The sequence below is a fragment of the Muscardinus avellanarius genome, assembly GCF_963383645.1.
Source record: "Muscardinus avellanarius genome assembly, chromosome: 2".
NCBI lineage: Eukaryota > Metazoa > Chordata > Mammalia > Rodentia > Gliridae > Muscardinus > Muscardinus avellanarius.
Window position 1 is genome coordinate 54,399,359 of NC_137787.1, and position 22,761 is coordinate 54,422,119.

Genomic DNA, 22,761 nt, shown 5'->3' on the forward strand with positions numbered 1-22,761 from the left:
CCTGCAATACCTCCTCCCCAGAATTGCTGGGAAGAGCAAAGTGATGGGAAAAACGTGAGCCCTAATACAAATGTGGAGAAATCATACTATTTGTTATCCTCCTGGTTGATTTTAAGTTTTATATTTTTCCAAGACAAAGTTATCAGAGAAAAAATATATATAACTTTTTAACATATATAATATATAAACTTTATAACAAAAGATATATACATATGTATATATAGCAATATATGGCAATATATCTATATCTTTCTCTCTATATACACACACACTATATATATATATATATATATATATATATATATATATATATATATATATATATATATATTATATCTTTTGCCATGATTGAACCCAGGAGCATTCTATCTCCGAGCTACCCTGCCAGCCTCCAAAGTACTGGGATTACAAGCTTGTGCTTCAATGTCCAGCTGAATATTTTGTTATTTGATAGTTACTTAGAGTTCAACCTTATAGAATTCTTTGCCCAGTCCTCTTAAGGTTTATCTTTAAGTATCAAATAACACATTTTAAATTTTAAAAGCATCCAAAAAATTATGACTTTAAAAATAGCCAATTAAACTATTCTCTCCCCCTCAAATATAGTAAGACTTGGAATTCCTTTAATATGTCATTAACAAAACCAGAGACAATATAATTTTAAAAAAAAAAATAAGAAAAAAGCCAGGTGTGGTGGCACACACTTGTAATTCCCACGCTTGGGAGGCGGAGACAGGAGGATCGCACAGGTTCGAAGCCTGACTCGCTGGCTTAAGAGACCCTGTTCCCAAATAAAAAAATATAAATATAGGTCTGGGAGTGTAGCCTGGAGGTAGAAGGGCTTCCTGGAACCCCAGTACAACAACAAAAAAAAGTCAGAAAAAGTACTCTAAAGAAAGAGTTGATTTTTCAACCGTTTAGGAATAATAAGTTCATAGTGTATGTGAATTTCTATTTTGGAAAAATGCAGAAAAATTTTGGGATGTGTTTACTTCTAAGTTAATTTCTTGTTGTTTTGTCTACCAAACTCATTTTTGCAAGTAAAGGGTTAAGTAGATGCTAAGAATTTTTAAAATAGTGTATTTCTGGAGGAAAAGCAAATATAGACCAATTAATTATATCTTCCTTAGAAGTCTCATCATCAGCCCTATCTTTGGCACATCTACTTTAGGTTCACCTTCTAAAATCATCAAAAGTTGTACCCAGAGTAAATCAGGATTGTATACCCTTATTTCTGCCTTGTGAAAAAGCTACTGGTGGTAGGATCCTTATCTTCAAGTCATGTTCAGAACATGCTTGTGACATTCACCAACACAGGGCGTGTCCTCTCTGAGTATTCAACAGATCGGCAGACACTGTTGCCTCTGCTCTCTGGATGTACTGGGTGCATGTGGACGATGCTCCATTCACTTTAAGCATGACTCATTGGAGAGAGGGACCACAGGTGGAGGCACCAGCCAAGACAATAACCATCAGAGAAGGAAGACAGGGCTCGCTTCTTATTGTCTTCTTGAATACACATTACTTTGGCACACATAGAAAAATTAACACAATTAAAAACATAAAAGTCACTTCCATTAAAATTTGGTCCTGTTTTATACATAAAACCAAATAACTTCAACTAGTTATTTTGTGGCACATGGGGGGAAAAAATCTGTATTTGGGCAAATATATATCTATGAATAAATATTACCTTGCTAGCCAAGGAGAAACAAATGATTAGAAAAGGAAGTTATTTGGAAGGAATGGTTAAGACAGCAATTTTACCCTAAATTGTATGTAGTTAAAACCCTCAATTTTCTTTGACATTGCTAGAATAAAAAATGTTATTTCAAAATAAATTTTATTTCTTGGAGTAATAAAAAAGCAGTCAGCCTCAAACAATGATCTAGCATTAAAAAATTGTAGCTACAGCTCTCAAAACTGCATAGATAACATTGAACCAGGATAATAACTTTAAAAATAAAAATAAAATCAGTTTTTTTTTTCATGGTACTGGGGTTCCTGGAAACCCTTCTACCTCGGGGCTATGCTCCCAGACACCTATTTTTTATATTTTTATTTGGAAACAGGGTCTCTTAAGCCAGAGAGGCTAGCTTCGAACCTGTGCGATCCTCCTGTCTCTGCTCCTAAGCACGGGGATTACAAGTGTGCGTCACCACGCCCGGCTAAAATCTGGTTTTAAGAACCATGAAAGTAATGTAAATATCAATTATATAGGGAGTTCTAATGTCCTATGATGTATTATAATATAAAAATACTATTACACTGCATCATTAAATATTTAAATAGGTTAGGTGGTTTTCTGAGAACTTAGGAGGACCCTTTTATAAAAAGGAGTGAAGGAAAGTAATCAGATGGTCTAAATTTCTTAGGTAAGTTGTTCAGAGAAGACTGAACTAGAACCCTTTATCTCTGTCACCAATTAAATTTCCCTGTAGAACTAATGGACCCTCAAATTCTACTCTCAGCTTTCTGGTGGTTCCAAAACCTGTGATCAAGGATTTCTTGAACGTTTCTTATTGACATTGCTTCTGTGGCTTAGATTTTAATGAAACAAGTTGCTTATGATTACTATATTTTACATTCTCATCTTCTTCATTTCCTTAAAATTATAGATTTTATTTTATTTATTTATTTATTTATTTTTTGGTTCCACAGAAAGGCAAGGGAGAAAAAGTGCTGTTTGGTCACAGAATTTAATGCCTGGTTTAGCTGTCAGAGCCATTTAGTCTGTTAGGAAAGTGTAAAAACAATTTCTAGCTCTTTGTCATGGCCTTTCAAAGAAGAAACCTCAACGACCTCCATGGGAATTGCTGCGGTGGGCCTAAACTGCCAGGCTACACCCACAGCACTGCCTGGTATTTCCAATTTCATCACTTCTGCTACCTGCTCACCTGCAGATTCACCCCCAGAGCACAGTGCTGGACCCCAGGCAGCATAGGACTCACTGGCTCATTAACTGAGTTCAGTGTTTGCCCTGACCACATGTACAAGTCAATTTACACACCAGAATAGATGTGGTGTTTTTAAAGGTGTGTTTTTTGCTTTCTAAAAGCTACAACTTGAAATGAAAGCACATCCCCTAAAAATATAAACTATTTGTCATATATGATGCCTATTGCTTTGAACCCTGGTTTTATCTTGATGCATATTAAATTTTCCCTATCCAAGAATAGAATAAGAAAATATAAAGCAGGCTAAATTTATACTCAGGGAATGTACTGTCCCTTTCTATATCTTTCTCTGTACTTGGTAGTATCATCTTGTCTCCTTGGGTTTCTGACTCCTTAGTCTGGCTACAGGGTTCCTTACTAGCCTTGCACTCGTGGCCTTTATTTATCTTAAAGAATAAATAACACTTTGAAATATTTATAAATAGATTGAATAATTAATGTACCTTAGCAATGGAAATTTGATATTCTAAATTAATTGTAGGGTGTTGGAAGCAAATATAACACTAAATCTTCTATTTCAGCTATAGAAAAATTGGCCCTGCATGCATGTTTAATAGCTTAAGACAAACTATCAATAATAGTTATCCAGTAATAAACCATCAATTATTCCTGTACCTTATTCTTAATGTTCTAATAATTAAATCAATATTAGTCTTCAAGTCTACCACTTAGCCAGATCCACTAGTTTCCATGACTAGCACCAAGAGGCTCATTGCTACTCAGTGTGGAGGACCAAGGACCATCCTTAGTCCACCCCAAGTCATCCCTCATTTTACTAATTAATCTTTCAAAAGTGAAATTCCTGTCATGTTGATTCCTTGCTAGGAAAGGAAGAAAGTCAATGCCTCTTTATTTCATTCTAAATCAAGTGCTAATTCTTTTCTGTGTTATTTAAAACCATCCCATTTATGATTTAAAACCATCCCATTTATGATGTGCATTAGCCATCATAAATATCTTTAATTCACATAACTGTACAATATTTCTGTTATGAATTATGATTCTTATTAGCTAAATTTAAGGACTACTAGATGTTAGGCACTTTTTGGGCTTTGTATAAATTATATTAGATTATTAGGCAGTTAGAACTACAATTATTATATCATATTCTCAAAATAAGTAGGTCAAGATCACAAAGTAAGGTCATAAATGAGAAATCTGTTCAGTGCAAGGACCTATCTGCAATAATATAGCCCTTCAAAAATAGAAGATTTAGCCAGGCGTGGTGGCACACGCTTGTAATCCCCGCGCTTGGGAGGCAGAGACAGGAGGATTGCGCAGGTTCAAAGCCAGCCGTGCGTGCTGGCTTAGGAGACCCTGTTTCCAAATATAAAATGTAAAAATAGGTCTGGGAGTGTAGCCCGGAGGTAGAAGGGCTTCCAGGAACCCCAGTACCACCAAAAAAAAAAAAAAATAGAAGATTTGTCTATCTCTTTTGACCCTGGGACCAATAACATTAATAATTCCCTTCCATTTGTCCCTGTATAAGGGTATAGATATTAATTATAGACAAAATTGATATTATGAATTAGGTAAATTGCTAAGAGAGGTCATAGAAATTTTGGGTTCTTATTTTCTCTAAGTTATGATATAGTGAAATGTTCCTGTTTGCAGCAACTTTACATACTTCTTTTGTGACATATTTAGATTTTTCCAAACAATTCTGATTTCAAACTTTCTGTCTATAATCAGAATCATGGCTTAAAGAGAATGCAACAGAAAACATTTAAAATAATAAGAATAAGAATAAGAATAAGAAGAAGATGAAGAAGGAGAAAAAGAAGAAGAAAAAAGGAGGAGGATTGAAAAAAGCCATACATATTGACATAATGTTGTAAAGATCGAGGTCAACAAAAATTAGAGGAAACAGACCAAAAGGGAACCTTGAAGTCTTTAGTCAGGTGTTGCTTGCTAAGCTATGGCCTAATGCAAAACCTGGCACCTCCTGAAGGTATTCAGCCAATAAATTAGGAAGAAAACAAAGTCCAAAGTATTCATTCAAATGGCCAGATATTTGAAACAAAAAAGGAACAAGAAATATTCCCTCCTCCTTTCTTTCATAAGCACATTATCTTAAATGAAAAGTCCTAGTATCTGATATATCTTGTGAGAATAAGTGTTTGTGACGACCAACCACGTGTGATTTAGGAGATGGAAATCTAATTACTTCTGCCGGGCACAGTGGTGCATGTTTGTAATCCCCACGCTTGGGAGGCGAAGACAGGAGGATCGCGCAGGTTCAAAGCCAGCCGGGCTGGCTTAAGAGACCCTGTTTCCAAATTAAAATATAAAAATAGGTCTGGGAGTGTAGCCCGGAGGTAGAAGGGCTTCCAGGAACCCCAGTACCACCAAAAAAAAAAAAAAAAAAACTAATAACTTCTCATGATGTTAAACCCAAACATAAATAGGATTGCTTAACATTTGTGCCCAATTCATTTACTTGAAATAAGATTATGTACTGAAGAAACATTAACATTTCAATGTTCTCAAAGAAGCATGCATTAAAATTATGCACAGAAAACATAATAATGTTGATGATATTCTTCATTACTTGTGGGACATTTAATAAAACTTAATAAAAAGTTTCATAACGTTCATACTCATTTAAGTTGAAATATTAGTTCAATCATAAAATCTTGATCCTGAGGCTCTAATTATTTGGCATTAAAGAAAAAAGTAAAATGGTGAGGTTATGGGGAAATCATAACTCTTGTACATTGTTGGCAGGCCTGTAAATTAGTACAACCTCTATGAAGATTAGTATGGAGGTTGCTCAAAAGACTAGGAATGGAGCCACCATTTGACCCAGCTATACCACTCCTCAATCTCTTTACAAAATAATCAATAAGTTAGAATACTATAGTCATACATGCATACCCATGTTTATAGCAGCAAAGTTCATAGTAGCCAAATAACGGAGCTAGGTGTCTGTCAACTATGAATAGGTATATATACAAAAGTGTGGTATACACAATGGAATTTTACTCAGCCATAAAGAACAAGATTATGTCATCTGTAGGAAAATTGATGGAGCTAGGAATATTATGCTAAATGAGATCAGTCCCAGAAAGTCAAAGGTCCCTTGTTTTTTCTCATATGTGGAAGCTAGAGAGAAATTATAAACAAAAGGGACTTTAGGTAAATGAGAGAGGCCAGTAGAATAGTGGAAGGGGTTTGGGGAGGGGAGTGGGATGAGAAAAGGACTGAGGAAGAAAACACAACACAGAATGATGTGTTCATATATGTGACTACATTGCTGCCCATCTCACTAAAAACAAATGTGTTTTTCTTTCCCCAGGGAGACAAGGAAGCTGAACTGGGGCTTCCATTTTCCCCACTGTGTGATCGGAATTCGACGATGGTGGCCCAGTCACAAATAGGTAATGCAGAGCTCAGTGGTCCTGGAAAGCAGCTGTGTTTGTTCATTTTTAAATGCATATACTGTGCTGCTCAATGTCTTCTAGGGAAACCTCACTCTATATTCATCAGTTTTTACTTTAGACTGGTATAGATGGTGCAGAATAATAAGAATCATTGAAATAATTACACAAAGTGAAGAAAGCAGCATTATGTATTGTCATTGTTATTCTGGTTGTAACTTTTTAAATAAAATCCAGAACTTTTTTCTTGTGAGAATAATAGTACTTTTCATTTTTGTTGATTATTGTTTTCTATAATGTAATTCTTTAGCTATAAGACAACTTGGTGAATATATTAGCATTTCTATCCTATTATTGCTAAGTTTCCATAGTATGTTTATATATGAGTTTATAGTCTTTTTAATTATTTTATGTTACTGAGGATGGAACCCAGGGGCATTCTACCTCCGAATATTCTTTTGGAAAAAATTCCTTGTGATATGTATAGGTCAGCAGCAGGAAATTTTCAAAATACTATTTCTTCCAACCACATTCATTCATATCTATATTTATGTTGGGAATTTAAACATCAGCCCATTATTAAAACATATAATTACGATTTTACATGGTTCAAAGATTTGTAATAGTTATCCTCTGAGCCAGCAACCTCATTACTGAACTACATTATTAATAAACTAAAAAAAAATCACTAAATTACCTCTGAACTTGTGCTCCCAGAGCAGTAGCACCTACACAAAGCCACAGAGTGGTCAGAAAGCCTCTGACTGTTCCTTGTTTACAACCAAGTGCCAACAGCTGCTTATCTGGAAACCATGGCACAGGTGCCTGTCATTGCTTAGAAAGTGTGACTCTGCAGGCTAAGGACATCATCTGGCAAGCTGGGCAGGAATGCCAAGTTAGGGAGGCTTGATTTATATACATGCTGTTGTATATACACTGCTGCTATGTTAGTTGGTGGGTATTGTGCTTCATTGGACACTTTGCATATCCTAGGAATTTAAAACCATACAGAGAACTTGAAATAACTACCTGGGTGGGCAAATAACATTACTTTTATTTAAAGGTGTCAATTAAAACACAAGAAGTTATTTTGAGAAGATTCCTGAGGATTAAACCCAGGGCCATTTTTCCTCTGAGATATACCCCCAGACCTATTTTTAAATTAATTACTTTATTTTTTATTTATTGGTACTGGGGATGGAACTCAGTGGCATTCTACCTCCGAGCTACACTCTCAGTCTTATTTTTTATTCTTTTTATTTTGAAACAGGGTTTCACTGAGTTGCAAAGGGCCTCACTAAGTAGTAACTGAGGCTGTCCTTAAACTGGGATCCTCCAGCCTCAGCCTCCCAAGTACTGGAATTACAAGCATGTGCCACCATGTCCCGCTTATTTTTATTTTGAAACAAGGCCTAAGTTAGGAAGGGCCTCACTGAATTGCTGCAGCTGGCCTCAAACCTGTTACCCTTCTGTCTCGGCCTGCCAAGAACTGGAATTACAGGTGTATGCCTGTAAATTCTTTTAAAATTAGAAATGTGCCTCAATGTATACTCTAATCAGTTTCTCAGTTAATGTGAGACCCTCAATTTTCTTATATTTAGATGGTAGAGAGCTGGGGATGCAGCTCAGAGGCTGAACACGTGCCTAAACTCGGGGTTCACTAGGTTTGAACCTAGGCAAGATACTGGGCTCAATCCCCAGCATTGCACAAACAAACAAACCAAGCAAGCAAACGAACAAACCACAACAAAATAGCAGCAGATGGTAATCCATCGCTGCCAGGTGAGTCCAAGGAAATACGCAGTTGTCTTTGAACACTAGCTGTCTCCTGGGACCTGGTGTGTGGCATGTACTCAGAGCTTAGGAGAGGTTGTCTCTGTTTCCACCTAAGTGCTGGGTGGCAAATGCCCCCTTCTCAGTACATCACTTTCTATCTTGATAAGTACATGATATGCAAAAGTCTTCATTCAATCCTGACATCTCGAAATGGAGGGATTAGTGCTGTCTCGCAGAGATGGTACAGTTCCTCGGCTGACTTGACAGCACACGCCCACACGGTGCGAACTAACACTTTACATCCAGGGAATAATAAACAGCAATTTGAAATATTAACATGTTGGCAGAAAGCTCTGGCTGATATAGTACGAAAAAAATGTTTTAAAGGTGGTTGCCTCCCTGTGGTCTGAGATTAAAAACCTCAATTATTTAATTTCTATAGAGTTTAGATTTTGTGTTTTTTTTCTAAAGGGGAGTCAGTAGTAAAATCCAATCATTAGGTAAGGGCTTTTCCCAAAAGGTAATGATCCTTCTCATTGAGAAAGGAAAATATATTCCCATTCATTGGATCTAAATCTATTGTTAGCAACAGCACAAAAGGCTGAATATTTAATAGGAAAGCCAATATACTTGAGTTAGCTGGCTTAAAGTCTATCACTGCTATTGATTGAGGGTCATTTTATAGAAAGTGTTAAACTATCTCTAAAGATTGTGTTACCTGATTAAAATAATATAAAAGGGGAAGCAGAGCCAGTATTAGAGTTGATACTTGCTATCCCAAGAGTGTTTCAAAAAGAGACTCTTCATTATTACTGATTTTAGTATTCAGGAAATTGTAACACTTGGTTTTTTCTTTGTTTTTTTTTTTTTAGGTTTCATTGATTTTATAGTAGAGCCAACATTTTCTCTTCTGACAGACTCAACAGAGAAAATTGTCATTCCTCTTATAGAGGAAGCCTCAAAAACTGAAACGTCTAACTATGGGGCAAGCAGGTATGTTTTTCCCTCTCTGGCATCATTTTTTCATCTTTTCAATACTCAATAACCTTTTATTTAACCAAGTATCCTTAAGTTTTTTACAAGTATTAGGTAGTACTTCCACCTGGTGGTACTTTTCTGCATTACATCTGCTCTTTTGAAATTGAGACCTGATGTCCACTACTTTAAAAATTCAAAGCCCTCTAAGTGCACTGAGGAGAGTCCCTGATCCCCTCCATGGGAAGAAGGACAGGGATGGAGACCGGCAGCTCCAAGTGCTCACGCTGGGTCTGAGCATTCACCACACTGGTCTTTCAGCATGTTTTGTACAGCTTTTCAGATTTTTCTCCATCACCCCGGCATCCTGACCTTGGCATCTTCTGGTTTCTTTGGTTGTTACCATTAGCTCGTCCACCATTGGGGGGCTGCACATTGCTGACTCTCTGAGAAGATCAAATTCAAAAAGCTTTGTGAGTGATGGAAGCTATTCCCCAGACTACTCCCTCACAGCCGTGGACCTAAAGAGCTTCAAGAACAACCTGGTGGACATCATACAGCAGAACAAAGAGAGGTGGAAGGAGCTGGCTGCACAAGGTACCACTGCTTATGACATCTTCCTGTCTGTCTGTCTGTCTGTCTGTCTGTCTGTCTGTCTACTCCTTTCATATTTTGGATTTTCTTCCCCCCCCTTTTTTTTTCTATAAAATATCCAAGCTCTTGGTGGTATTTAGAGTTCGGCTGCCCTTTAATGAGGAGATGGGCTTCTTTGTTAGATAAGAAGGGGTTCTGCTGTCTATGCCACGTGGGCTGCAGACATGCGTAGGTGGCTGGTGGTCACCTAGAATGCTGAACAATGGGACAATCAAATGGTGACAAAACATTGCAGCACAGTGACCCCCTGTGGTTGTGTGGGGGCCTTCATCCAGGTCTAGCTCAAGGCAAGCAGGGTATGGGCGATCACTGCCCTTACCTGAATGTTCAGCCTTTTTTTTTTTTTTTTTTTTTTTTTTGTGGTACTGGGGGTGGAACCCAGAGGATTTCTACCTCTGGGCTATACTCCCAGACCTATTGTATATTTTATTTGGAAACAGGGTCTCACTAAGTTGCCGAGAGCCTAAGTAGCTGAGGCTGGCTTCGAACCTGTGCGATCCTTCTGTCTCAGCCTTCCAAGCGTGGGGATTACAAGTGTGCACCATCACGCCCGGCTTCAGACTTTTTTTTTTTTAAGGAAAAAAAAAAGCCTCTCAAAATACTGTGTTCTCTTGATAAATCAGGTTATAGAATAGTTGTTTTTGTTAATGTCTTTCAGTTTATACATGTTTTCTGTGGAGAGGAAAAACTTGACCTCTTCATGTCACCCATACAGGAAGTTCTTTCCCTTGACATTGGTTTTGAGAGAATTCAAGAAGTTTGTTTATATAATCTGCTTAGAAGTATCTAGAGAAGTATTATTGATTGGCCTCATTCCTTTAGTTATTTGTTATTGTATTTCTGTGGTGTACTCTAGGAATTAGAGCTATAGTAAAAAAAAAAAAAACAAAAAACAAAAACAAAAAAAAAACCAAGAGACAAAAATCTCTGTTCTCTGTTCTCATGAAAGAGCAAGAGGGAATTAAGAACAGGATTGCAATTTTCAACACCATAGTCAGAAAAGGAGTTCTCTAGAGAGTGATCATTTCAATTAATACATGAAGTAGGTTAGAAAGAGAGCCATGGAGAAGTCTGGGGTGGGAGGTGATAAATGTCAGACACATGGAGTGGCCACCATGTTATCTAGATGGTAGAGTTCGCCTGACATGCAAGGAGCAAGGAGGCTGGGGAGCAGGAGGGACTGGGCAGGTGAGAATCATGCAGGCCACGTGTTAATGTATAACATTTTAAAAGATGATATTATACTTAACATGATATGTTAATAACTGTTCATAGATCACTAAATAAACCTTCCATATTGTTATTTATACAGTAATCTCCTTCCTATCTGCAGGAGATGTGTTCTAAGACCCTCAATAGGACCCAACTCTACACATACTGGTTTTTCCTCTAGATTCGTATATATGATAATTTTTAATTCATAAATTAGGCACAGTAAGAGATTAACAATGGTAATTAACATAGAAAAATTATAAAAATATATAATAATAAAAATTATATGAACCGGGCATGGTGGCACACACTTGTAATCCCTGCACTTGGGAAGCAGAGACAGGAGGATGGCACAGGTTCGAAGCCAGCTGCACTGGCTTTAGAGACCCTGTTTCCAAATAAAAAAGTATAAAAGTAGGTCTGGGAGTGTAGCCTGGAGGTAGAAGGGTTTCCAAGAACCCCAGTACCACCAAAAAAACAAAAAGTTATATGTGATCTCTCCCTCTCAGAATATCTTATTGTATGGTATTTACCCTTCTTCTTGAGATAATGTCACATGAGAATTAAAGGCAGCACTTTACTGCTTCTCTTTAATATATTTCAATTGCCAGCATCACTATATTATTACACTTTGGGTCCATTTTTAGTAAAATAAGAGTTACTCAAACACAAGCACTGAGATACAGCTACAGTCCCTCTGATAACCAAGAGGGTACTAAGTGACTAGTGGGCAGGTAGCATATACAGCTTGGAAACACTGGACAAAAGGATGATTGTAATCCCAGCATTTGGGAGGCTGAGACAGGAGGATCACGGTTCACAGACAGCCTCAGGTACTACTTAGTGAGGCCCTTTGTAACTCAGTGAGACCTTGTTTTAAAACAAAGAATAAAAAATAGGGCTGGGGGTGTAGCTCGGAGGTAGAATGCCCGTTGGTTCCATTCCCAGTACGGAAAAAAAAAAAAAAAAAGTTAAACATTATGAATTTTGGAGCAAAGTGTTACATCATTTATATAATCATTTATTTATACAATCATTGGTCATTTTTAGCAAAATTTACTATAGCCACTCTACAAGGGGCCAGTTATGCTCTGATGAAACTGAGGCTCAGAGAAATTACAAATCTAAATTTAAACAGTCTTTATAAAAACTGGGATCTGCCTCTAGTTTGCCTGAGTTCAGAGTTGGTAACATTCTAGATCATGCTGTAGAAGCAAATGTGACAGGCTGGCCTAAGTAATATTTTCTAGACTTTCCTTTAGAGCAGGAGGGCCCTAAGCTGTTGGGAAATGGAAGAGCTACGGCAGCAACAGGACTTAAGGGTGTGTTACTGATATTGCGTGTGTTCTATCCGCCTATATTTGCATGGACAGTAAAAGTAGGAAGGTGGTAGTAGAAATAGGTCTGCATCTTATGATAATTTAGTGACTTGTTGATGATGGAGAAAAAAAACTTCCCCAAAGTGGCAAGACTAGGATGGAGAGGGAGCTGGGCCGGCAGAAAGAAAGGTTGTCAGAGATATGCTCATTCCTGAATTTAAAAGTGGAGCTGACCTACCTGGGAATAATTCTGAGATGTTAGCCATAGTCAGATGTAGCAAAGACATAAAAAGTTATTTCTAGAAGATTCCATCAATCCTCCCACTTACATATGAAATACATTTTTTCTACCTAGTCAAGGAGACTAGGTCCTTATTGAATATTACAGATGAGTATTTCTTTCTACTGAGAACTCTTCTTATTAGCAATTGTAGCTAATGCTGACTTTGTGATTAGATCACTCAGAACTTATGGCTTATACCACACTCATATAAAAATTTATCTATTTTATATATAAATGATATCATGTTCAGCACTTACATATTAGTATATTTACTAATATGTAATATGTAATTAGTATATTACAATTAGTATATTTCTCATTATATAGCATATTAGTATATTTACTAATATGTATATTTACTAATATTACTTATTATTTAATATTACTTAATATTAATTCATATTCATTCAATTACTGTATTTACTAATATTTAATAGTATATTTAATATTAGTATATTTACTAATATTAATATATTTACTGATATATAGTATGTAATTAGTATATTACAATTAGTATATTTCTCATTATATAGCATTCATACTTATATTTTAGTATTTTTAGCATGAAATAATCATTTCTTAAATGTGTTTCTCCTGAACTGTAAATGGAGCCAATATGAAGTCTTGCAAATAGTAAAGGGAAGAAACCTAATCTTCAATGAGTTCAAAGTTTTCCTAAAATTCAAATTCAGCCTAAACTGTCATTCTAAACTCTACCACCATTTTGTGGATCTACCAACTTCTTATGAACTAAAACCTGGTTATAGTATTTATATTAAATTATGAAAAGTGGGATTATATGGGTAATGATTATAATTTGTGAGATACATAAACAAAACATACACATACACAAAGGCAGTTCTACATGTGAGTTATGTTATATTTTGTATAAGAGCATTAGCCACTCTGATTTCTATATGAAATTTGTTGTTGATGATGATGATGTTATTAAACAAGATGAGGAGGAAAAAGATATTTTCTGATAGCGGAAAAAGAAAGCATGACCTTGTTCTTTTTTAGTTCCAAAATGAATCACAGATAAAATATTATCTCTGTATAAAACCTAATTCTACACACAAAACCTTGTATACTATTTGTATTAATATTTTTCAAGATAATCTCTCATTAGACTCTGAGAATGTCTACTTTAGTTGAAATCAATGTGAATTGATCTCCCTATTTATCTAAGCAAGAGTTCAAATTGAAATAAAAATAAATTGAATTATTTTTCAAAGAGGAATCCCCCTAAGATAATGCAAGAATCACAAAAGGTTTCAGTAGCAAAAGAAAAAATATATTGAAAATTAAAACACCAATAACATTTATCCTTTTTTTGTTTTTTCCACAGGAATTCTGACAAACATAACTGATTATAAAAACTAAATACAATTTATTTTTTCACATTGCCTGGCAATGTTTCCTTAGCTTGTTAAAATGGGTACCTTTTTTTCAGAAGCAAAAAAACCAGTTCATAAAAGCATAAGTTTTCCCATCAGTAATCACCTTTAAGTAAAACATCATGCATGGTGGAAGATCTAATTGCACTAAAAGACTTGGCAATATCAATATGCTTGCTGGAAATCTACCCAGCCCTGTGTGAAAAAAGGAATACATTTTTGGAAATTTCTCAATTGGCATCATGAACCACATAAATATCATCTGTAAATTTCTCGATTGGCCTGGCTTAACTGGTATGGAATAGATTCATCTGATGGCTACATCAGCATGTTTATGCTTTCAAATATCAGTTTAAATAGTATTTTGTGGCATTTCTCTTTGCTAAGATGGTGTGGTGAGTGCCAATAAATTTTCTGTGAGCAGCAAGTGAATAATTTTGTCATTTCTTCAATAAAACCAACTCATATCTTTTCACTTTCAACGTCCCTCCATATACCTTTTAGATGAAAGGTATAATACATTTCACAAAGTTAATTTGCCTATTAATTCTACAATTTGTCCTCTTGGGAAAAAAATGTTTCAATGGTTCTCTGCCATTAAAAATGATCCATAAAGCCAGATGTGTTGGCTCATGCCAGTAATACAAGTACTTGGAAGGCTGAGGCTGAGACAGGAGAATTACAGGTTCAAGGCCAGCCTCGACAGCTTAGCAAGATTCTCAGCAACCAGGGAGACCATTTTTCAAAACAAGTTTTTATTTTAAAAAAGGGGCTGAAGGCATAGCTAAGAAGTAGAAGGCTTCTGAGTTCAGTTCCTAGTACCAAAAACTTAAATTAAAAAATTTTTAAAATCATTAAAAATTTTAAGGGACAGTTATCTTACAGATACTGTTTATATTATAGTGAGAGTGCATGGCATATGTAAATGGTTTAATATATTACTTTTGTTGGATCTAAAAGTTTGTTTACTAAATAACAATAATAACAATTACTATATGAAACTTTTGTTCACTATATAATGAACATAAAAAGGGCTGGGGATATAGCTTGGAGGCAAAATAACCCTGGGTTCAATCCCTCCATACACCAAAAAAAAGTAGTAAGCTGGGCCCATTCCTTAGCCAAATGACTGGTAGTAAGTGATTTGGGGACCCTTGCACAGTATTGATTCATATCCGGAAACTTTGTGAATGTGCTAAAATAAACAGAGTCTAAGGATCACCAATAATATTAGTTTATCACTGTGGACACGGGACCAAAAACCACTTGATATTGGCTCATCTGGCCATGAGATTCACTCGGAAGAATCCTGTGCTCCCACATCGCCCTTCCAGCTTAGGTTGGGCTAATAATATATAATGAGCAAGGCAGCTGATGAAGGAAAAGGAAAAGATGTCAGAGAGAAGCAGATGTCTCATCAAATAAGTACAGTACAACAAGATTAAAATACTAGTGTTGACATTAGTGATGGAGAAATAATAGAACGGACATAGATTATTTTAAATAAATTCGCTTCAATTATGAGAGTAACCCTGGTAACCCAGAACTCCTCGCAATTTTAGCTGAAAATTGGAGGTCAATAAAGTGCTTTGTGGTTCATTGCTTGAACTGTTTTAATTTTTCAAATATGAGCTTCCAAGCTCACTTTAACAAGAACAACTTGTGTGTTCATCCAAGAGACACAGTGTCTTACAGCACTCAAACTCAAGTGAATGAGGCTGACACTTTTCAAACCCTTCATCACTCGAAGGTGATCCCTTCAAGTAACCACTCATCTTAGCTAGAAAAGTTAGGTAAGATCATATAAATAAAAGAGAAAGAAGGAGGGAATTTTATAAAATCACAATATTTCTTATCCCAAGTTAGCTAGATATGTGGCACTGATTCCTATCTTGGCCAACTCGGGGACCTAATAAATACAGGCAGTAACCCTGTAAGTCCTCTAAGATTTGGCAACATAAATTTGAAAGATAGTATGAACAATTATAACAAAATAAAAACAAAATATTATGGAATTTGGTAGCTCCAATTCAATTTAGTATGCAACCCTTTCAAGCAATATTTATAGAATATCAGAAATATCTAGACATTTTGGATTATGCAAATCTCCACTGTTTGCTGAATTTTTCTTCTGTGGCAGATACATAGTTGGTGAAAGTTATGTATTGGTGAAGATTGTATGTTGTTTTAGTTTTAACAAAGAAAAGAAAAATGAGAGAGAGGAAGAGGAGAGAAAGGGGGAGGGGGAGGGGGAGGAAGAGGAGGAGGAGGAGGATGAGAAGGAGGAGGAGGAGGAGGAGGAGGAGGAGGAGGAGGAGGAGGAGGAGGAGGAGGAGGAGGGGAAAGAAAGATTCAAAAGACAAAGTTGACAGAGGGACACTTCCCTGATCCTTTCTCTCTCATGCTCCCTCCTTGGAAACTAATACAAAAACGTGCTGTCTCTGCTGAAGAATTTGTTAACCATTACCACTAAAATTGGGTCCACAGAGTCTCCAGAAAGTTGTGATGTTTGCAGTCTCTAGATTAAAAGTAACTTACTGCTCTTGCTATGAGGAACTGTGCAAGGAAAACTGTGTGCATAATTCGAGATCCCTAAGTTCTGGAGTGAATGGTCAGCCACATTGCAGGATGCACAGTCAGAAGTTACCAAGTCAAAAATAATGACAATGCTTGCCCTCATTTATATCTTTTTTTTTTTTTTGTACTGGGGATAGAACTCAGGGGCATTCTACCTCTGGAGTACACCCTCAGCCCTATTTTTTATGCTTTATTTTGAAACAGGGTCTCATTGAGTTGCAAAGGGCCTAAGTAGTAGCTGAGGCTGTCCGCAAACCTTGATCCTCCTGTCTCAGCCTCCCAAATGATGGTGGGATTACAAGTGTGCGCCACCACACCTGGCTCTTTTATATCGTGTGTGTGTGTGTGTGTGTGTGTGTGTGTGTGTGTGTGTGTGTGTGTGTTAGGTACTGGGGATTGAACTCAGGGATGTTCCACCTCTAAGCCATATTCCACAGTCCTGTTTTTTTTTTTTTTTTAATTTTGGAACTGGGTCTAGCTAAGATGCTAAGGGTCTCACTAAATTGCTGAGATTGGCCTTGAACTTGCAATCCTTCTGTCTTAGGCACCCAAGTTCCAGGAATATAGGCAGGCACCACTAATGTCTGTTCCTTTTGATTTTTAAGCCTAACGAGACAGCCATGCACTTACAAACTTTAATAACATGTCTCCTAGAGTCACAGGTCTCTTATGTCTCCTCTGTGGCATTAGCAGCCCTTTATTTAGCAATCCCAAAGGCATAGGGTTTTTGTGGACCTCAGTATTGAGTTCTTCTTGGCTTATCTTCTATAGAAACTTTACAGAAGAGAACACTAGTAAAGAGACACTTTTGTTTCTTTCAAAGTGCTACTCACCCTTTCAACTCTCAAACCATCATCCGAAAGAACTGAATTTGAAGTCTGAGTAGATTTTTAGAACAAGAATATAAAAAATGTCATATTGACTCCAGTTTCCAGCTCGAAATACCACAATTGTATTTTCCTAGGGAACTAGGAAAGCTCTTATTGTTTCAAATCAATGGAAATTATCTTCTTAAGGTCAGCGAGTCGCCCCGTGTGACTAAGCTTTTCAGCTTAGTGAAACATACCTTTCCTGTACGTTTTAGGAAACTTTGGGCAAAAGACCAATGAGAGTATAAAATGATAAAAACATGAACCACTAAGCACAATATTTGACACAGAGTAAATATTTTCTGAATATTTACTTCTGTTTATTCTGCTGTTGTTAACTAGTACTACTGCTACTACTATGATTATAAGCAAATCACTTAGTAATTAATTCATGTTCTTATTTTCCTTACACATTACTTATGATAAGTCAAGATGTACTAGCACATATGAGTGAAAATACAAATAATTTTTGACAAGAATTTAAAATGCAAAGGTAGTTGTTATTACATTCTTCTAAATTTTACGTAAAAGGCCCAGAGTACAAAATTTGAGCTATTTAAAAGCACAAGAGCCCAGAGATTTACTGGAAAACATAGCCCAGAGTTTGCAGGTAAGTGGTGAGATTACCTAATGTTAAGGCATTGTTGTTTTATTTTTTCCTTTCTGACATTAAGTAGAGCAATTTGAATAGTTGTTTCTAATAGTGTCAATATTAAGTTATAAAACCCCACATTGAAAGTGGAACCTTCAATTAACTTCCCACTTTAAATTCAGAAAAAATGGCAAAAAACAAGCAAATTTAAGAACTGATTTTTAAATGATTCTGTAGTGCCACTCATGATTAAAATGAATGTCTCATGTTTATTTTAAATATTTTCATGTATTTTACATGTGTAGGAAAGTATGGATTACTGGCTCGTGTTAGAACAGTATACCATAGGGCTTTGTTCGTTTTGTTTTCCAGGATTGTCATAAAAGATTCAATTGTATTTAGTAATCTCTACTGAGGCAGAGAAGTAGATTTATGTAGTGACATACTTAAACTGATTTTTACTAAAATCACTGAAGGTTTGTGTTTGTTTGCTTTCTCAATCCAACTTTAAATAGAAATTTGGATTCACCTGGACACATCATTCAGAATACTCAAAATTCAGCCCAAATATTTCTGTCATTTTATAATTTTTCCAAGTTTCAACTTTAGAATTTGGCTTAAATGCATAATACTTAAAATCAACATTCTATATGTATTCTTTCTTATTTATAAAAGATACAGATAATACAAACTTTTGACACATCTCTCAGAGTCAATTTTCATCTCATCCTTTTATCCTGAATTAAAAATTAGAGAAGCCCTGTAGTTACCTCTCCATCAAATTGACTCCAAGAGCCAAATCTCATGCTACTCATGGCCGGCTGGGGCCACTTTTCATAAGAGGTCCAGGGAGATCTGAATGGTCTTAGCTTCAGTGCCCCAGCCTTTCCTGCTTGTTGCCACTCTATTTTTTTAAATAATCAATATTCTTATTTATAATCTTCCTTCCTGTCATCCAAACCTGTTTTTCTTTTTAAAGATATGTGATCCAATTACATAGCTCTCTTCCAGGAATAATATTTAGTATCGTTTTAGTAAGTATTATAGCTTTCCTTTAAAAGAATGACCACTCTATTGGAGAAACTGTCACTTCAGCCAGTGGGGATGGGACTCCTTGGTGTACCTTCCTTCCAAACTCCTGCCTTTGCTCAGACTGTATCCCCTCACTACCTCAACCTTCTCTTCCTCATTAAGAATGTATTCTTATCTAAGCCAGGTCCAATGACACACACCTATGATCTCAGTACTTTTGAGTGAGACAGGAGGATTGCAGTTTAGAGACCAGCCTCAGCAACTTAATCCTTCAACAACTTAGCAAGACCCTATTTCAAAATTTTAAAATGGGGGTTCAGAGGTAGAACACCCCTGGGTTAAATCCTCAGTACAAAAACAGAACAAAGAAACTATTTTTATCTGCATACCACCAAAATTTATACATTCTGTAGACCCAATTTTAGAAATGAACTCTTTGAGGGAATGAGTTCAACTACCTCCCGCATCATTTAAATACTTTATTTCCAGTGACACTTAAACATTATGATTTCTGGCTGTTTGATATGATGTTATCCCTCCAACTTGACTAACATTTTACTGATTGGCCAATGAACATATATTCCACAGATCACCTGCAGAACTCATATGCTTAACACATATGCATTGAGTATATGGATTTATTCTCAATGATATAGATTGATGTTTCTCACAAAATTAAATGTTTTTATTTTGCATTAATGAACCTCAAAATATTTAGCTATTTCTAGATGTGTGTTATATAAACATTTATGAAATAAGCTAAGACTTTGCCAACTTTACAGGTCAAGGTTAGCATGTTGGGGATGTTGGTGGAGTTTGTTTTAGCGCCTTACCTTCTCCTTCTGTCCAGTGGTCCTTTTCTTCCTGTTACATTCAGGAACACTGCAAAGTAAAAGACAAAAATCATGGAGCTATTTCTTCAAATGCATTTAGGTTAGGAACAAAAAAAAAAAGGGAGAAACTGGGTGTGGTGGCACGGGCTTGTAATCCCAGCATTCAGGAAGTTGAGGTCAGAGGATCTTGGTTCATGGACAGCCTCAGCTACTTAGCAAGGCCCTTTGCAACTCAGTGAGACTCTATTTCGAAAATCAAACGACTAAAAAATAAGGCTTGGGGTGTCATTTACAGGTAAAATGTCCCTGGGTTCCATCCCCAGTACTGTAAAAAAAAAAAAAAATAAAGAGGGAGAGCATTTTCTTTGGTTTTGAAAAAGTTCCTATTCCTCATGTGCAAGGCAAGTTATATCCTAGGGATGCCAAAACACCAATCAGAATCTGAAGCTCTGTTATACCTACTTCTCTAATGACCATCACTTTAATCTTTGATCATCAATTCATTCTACTTTTTTGCAACATAAACTACATATGGACCAAAATAAAACTGAAGCAACCTACAGATGTAACAGCTTGAGGAAATACTGCTATACATAGCAAAGATAATACCTTTTCCATGAACAAATAAGAATGAGGGGTAGCTCTGAACTCATGTTTCTGTTGAAAAGACTGCAAACCAATTTTGTGCCATACATTTCAAAAGTACTACTTGCCATTGTTGTTAAATGTGGAAAAATTAACTGGAAAGTTACCCATTCAGGCTACGAGGCCTTAGAGCAGTCAATTCTGATCACTTGTTCCTTGCATTTGAGATGGAAAACATAGTGGCGGTTTGTCCACGGACACACAGAGGTTGCTGAATTAGGCAAATTAAAAATAGGTAGTGCAACACGAACTATTGAATCAATTATTCTGTTTTTATTTCTATGGAAGAATGATCTTTGATAATTATTAATTTTCTGTATTTGAAAACTACACAAAGCACATTATTTCTTTGGGGGGATTACTACTTAGGACAAAACTAATTTTTTAAAGAGAATAAGATCTGAAGCTAGTCCAGAAGAGGACGGGAGGTGAGCAAGAGCACAGGTGGCACATGGAGACGGCAGGAGAGGAAGGTAGGGTGCTGTGTGCAGCCTGGGGAATGGAGCCAGAGATCCAGATTCTGGCTGACCATGCTGGAGGGAGCTGGCTGCCTAGCGCTGAGGTTGGGTAGATGACTCAAGTTCCACGGACCAGTTTCCACAGGTGGTGAGCCCACCTCACAGGGCCGCTCTGAGGGAAGTCCATGAATGAGCATGTGGAGCCTGCTGCCTAGCAGGTGTTCACAAGGTGTTGGTGATTGTTGTTAGTTTTTCAGTTATATAATAATTCATCCTAACATTCTTTTTTCTTTCTTTTTTTTTTTTTTTTTTTGGTGGTACTGGGTTTCCTGGAAGCCCTTCTACCTCCGGGCTACACTCCCAGACCTATTTTTACATTTTTATTTGGAAACAGGGTCTCCTAAGCCAGCGGGCACAGCTGGCTTCGAACCTGCGTGATCCTCCTGTCTCTGCCTCCCAAGCGCGGGGATTACAGTGTGCACCACCATGCCCGGCCTAACATTATTCTTAAATAGTCAATAATACCAAGATTGGAGAGCTGGAACCATTAATGTTCCCTTGATAGTGTCTCTTGTCTTATTCCTACAAGTATCATTTACATCACCTGCAAATGACATGCTACAATTCTAATATAATGCAGGGCAGCTAAAATTGCAGTATAGGAGCCTGAATTGGTTAAATATAGAGGGTTTGTTTGTTTGTTTGTTTTGGTAAGTCTACTGCTCCCATAATCACCCTTCTCTCTTAGCTTTCTGCTGAATGTTTATAAAGCAAAGCCACAGTGTTTCAATCATGTCTGTAAATTGCTTTTTTTAAGTGTGAAATTTTGAAAATGGTTGGGATGGGCAATGAAAGGTCTCTGAGTGATAAGAACTCTCGGGGCTGTCTTCCTTCATCACCTTTATCCTGGCTAACAAATTCTTCTGCATTTGTTTTGAATAAAACCCTATTCTTTACTAAGGAGTGACATTCTAAATATGTGAGCTTGCACATCCCTTCAGTAAAATGAAATTCCAGGTTTATTTTTTTACTGGTCTTATTGAATTAGAAGCCTACTACTTTGATCTCAGGTTGTCTATTATGGTGTGCATTGGAAGAAATCACTTAATTAGTGTCAGCTTGCTTTTTTACCTGAAAATGAAGTGAGATTAAAGCAAAAGTTTCAACCTAGGGTTATATAGATAGGTACTATGTACTTGGAGAGGAGGAGTTTTGAGGTTGCTGTTGTTTTCTTTTTTACTAGCTTTTAACTGAAATTTAGCAGGCCCATCCTTTACAGGTAACACTAAACATTAACATTTGTTATCAGTGGGAATCAGTTATTTTCACAATACATTTAATGGAAGTATCTTGGAGTATCATTTGATATCATTATTTCAAAATTGCATAGCTAGAAGACTTGCAGTTAGACCTTATTATTTAAAGTATTAGTGAAGAAACACATTTATTACCATAGCACATCACCAGCTTCAATTAAATATGTTGATAGCCATATTTAATATAAGTGGAATCCTTTGAGTCATATGTTTTTTATTTATATATTTTATTTAGAAAAGATCGCTGGTTTGAGCAGACAACAAGTGGGTCCCATGTTTCAAAAATGTTTGGAACCTCAGATTATATGGATGTTTCTCAAAGTCTTTTATATAGACATCCCCCTCCCTTGAGCTATGAAGGTCATCTAAAATGATCTTTAATGGGTTGAACACTGTAAGTCATTTTCTCTTTTCTGGCAGAACGATATGTCAAAATTATGACTTTCATTTTTATGAAGGACCAAAATCAACTTACAAGTAATATTA

General features: G+C 36.4%; 1 protein-coding gene across 1 annotated transcript in view; it reads left to right on the forward strand.

Moving 5' to 3' along the window:
- Positions 1 to 22,761, forward strand: part of PDE1A (phosphodiesterase 1A) — a gene marked incomplete at its 3' end in the record, with an annotated part of 343,986 nt that overhangs the window by 318,717 nt on the left and 2,508 nt on the right. Inside the window, exons 12-14 of the mRNA XM_080688950.1 lie at positions 6,256 to 6,337; positions 8,986 to 9,106; positions 9,498 to 9,685. Of these exons, the coding sequence (XP_080545076.1) occupies positions 6,256 to 6,337; positions 8,986 to 9,106; positions 9,498 to 9,685 (391 nt within the window). The remainder of the gene's footprint in view (positions 1 to 6,255; positions 6,338 to 8,985; positions 9,107 to 9,497; positions 9,686 to 22,761) is intronic.